Source organism: Propithecus coquereli, unplaced genomic scaffold, assembly GCF_000956105.1.
Source record: "Propithecus coquereli isolate 6110/MARCELLA unplaced genomic scaffold, Pcoq_1.0 Scaffold45, whole genome shotgun sequence".
Taxonomy (NCBI): domain Eukaryota; kingdom Metazoa; phylum Chordata; class Mammalia; order Primates; family Indriidae; genus Propithecus; species Propithecus coquereli.
The window spans coordinates 6572846-6574820 of NW_012150285.1; the positions used below are offsets into that span (position 1 = coordinate 6572846).

Consider the following 1975-nt stretch of genomic DNA (forward strand, 5'->3'; position numbering starts at 1 on the left):
GCGTGACTTGCCTAGTGACCTTTGGGCCACGGATAGGAAGCTGTCACTGATATTCAGACCTAGCATGTATCTTCTACAGCATTAAACTAAAAGATGGGCTTAACTCAGTGTCCTTAGGAAATTAAAGGGAAGCTTGTTTAAGATTATGAACTGCATATGCCGCAGGGCAAGGGCTGGGAAACAAATTACTCTCCAGGTCCTGTTACTAGAGGGCCTTTCCTGCGGAGGGTGTATTTCCATGCCACTGGTGCTGAGAGAGCTGATTTTCTGATAGATCCACAAACAGGCGCCTCCACTGGAAGACATTGCAGACGACTGCAGTCCAGGCATGAGAGAGCTGATAGAAGCTGCCCTGGAGAGGAACCCCAACCACCGCCCGAGAGCAGCAGACCTACTAAAACATGAAGCCCTGAACCCCCCCAGAGAGGACCAGCCACGTTGTCAGAGTCTGGACTCTGCCCTCTTTGAGCGCAAGAGGCTGCAGAGTAGGAAGGAGCTGGAACTTCCGGAGAACATTGCCGGTAGGGATACCCTGCTGTGTGCATGCCCTTTCTTTCCCTTCTTTTTCTGTCCTCATCAAACCTCTGATGTATTTCATAGTTGATAAAAGCACTTGGAGAAAAAGCAAGTTATTTCTTGAGTACCATACATTGTTTGAGAAATTTGGGGAAGAATATTAACAAGAGCATTTAAAAAGAAAAAAAAAAGATTGGCTAACTTACCACCAAATTATAACAGATTTTCAGTGCAAATTTAGGGAATATAGTCATTAGAAATTGCCTCTGACTTGCTTTGTTAAAACTTGCTTTATTGCAACATTTGGCTGCAAAAACAAATTGAGCGTGATAGTTTTGCTGTTGGTAAAGCATGGAGTTTTGCTTAATTCACTTATGGTAAACCGCTCCAGTCCTTGGCTGGAAACATCATGGCACTGCCCTGCACAGATAAAAGACTGAGTTTGAAGTCGACTTGCATTTCCATCTCCCTCTGCTTAAAATCTCTTTGCTGGCTGTGAACCTTTCCCATTTAAGAAAGTTGCATGCATTCCAGGAGCATTGACTATGTGTGGAGAGGGGTTTCCATTTTTTTAAAACTATCCGTGGCATTCTTAATCCATTTAGGTCCAAACCTGGATGTCAAGCCTGGAACACTTGTTTGCATTTTTCTGCTGCTTCTCTGGCTTTTCTGTATTTAAAGAGAACCATCTGGGCTCTTGGAAAATATGTCAGGATTTCTAATTAATTTCTTGTCTTCATGGACTCCTGTTTGAACTCTTGGTCTGTATGTCACATTACACGAACTTGCCCATAGTATTCAAAGACCAAGCTTTAGAGCTTCAACACTGTTTCATTAGGCCCTGAAAGATTTCTTTGCAGGCAGAACAGATATTTATTATTTGACACATTCTCTCATCCTCATTTTTTATTTTTTCTGTCTTTCCCTTTTCAGATGCTTCATGTACCGGAAGCACTGAGGAATCCGAGATGCTCAAGAGACAGCGTTCTCTCTACATAGACCTCGGAGCCCTGGCTGGCTATTTCAACCTTGTTCGGGGTCCCCCGACACTTGAATATGGCTGAACAATGGTGCGTTTGCTCTAAACTGGGACAGCATTTATCTCCTGGAAGTTGGTTCTGCTGACTCTACCTGGTGGCTCTGTATAGTGAATTATGCCATTTATTAGGGGACAGTGTGGCTCCGATGACTCATGAATGTGACTCTATTTAATTTGTGAAGCTACTCTGGTGTAGACCAGGTCTCAAGGTTCTCATTTCTCAGTTGGTGTGACTCTAAGGAAAGAAGTCGAGAGTTCAGAGAAGGATCATTTCTGCTGACTGATTCCATTCACTGTGTACTTTGCTCAAAATTTTAAAAATACCAATCACAAGGATACTATATTAGCCAAAATTACTATTCTTGGTTCTTATTTAAGTATAGGATCTTCATTTAACTCAGAATAGTTGTTTTGTGTATA

General features: G+C 42.5%; 2 protein-coding genes across 2 annotated transcripts in view; both read left to right on the top strand.

Moving 5' to 3' along the window:
* LOC105818750 (mitogen-activated protein kinase kinase kinase 8-like) overlaps positions 1-1975 on the top strand; it is a 70106-nt gene that overhangs the window by 22503 nt on the left and 45628 nt on the right. The window lies entirely within an intron of this gene.
* On the top strand, positions 213-1865 carry LOC105818804 (mitogen-activated protein kinase kinase kinase 8-like). The gene is made up of 2 exons (XM_012654919.1): positions 213-521; positions 1450-1865. Exons 1-2 carry the CDS (start codon positions 329-331, stop codon positions 1578-1580), a joined length of 324 nt encoding a protein of 107 aa, XP_012510373.1. The 5' UTR covers positions 213-328; the 3' UTR covers positions 1581-1865.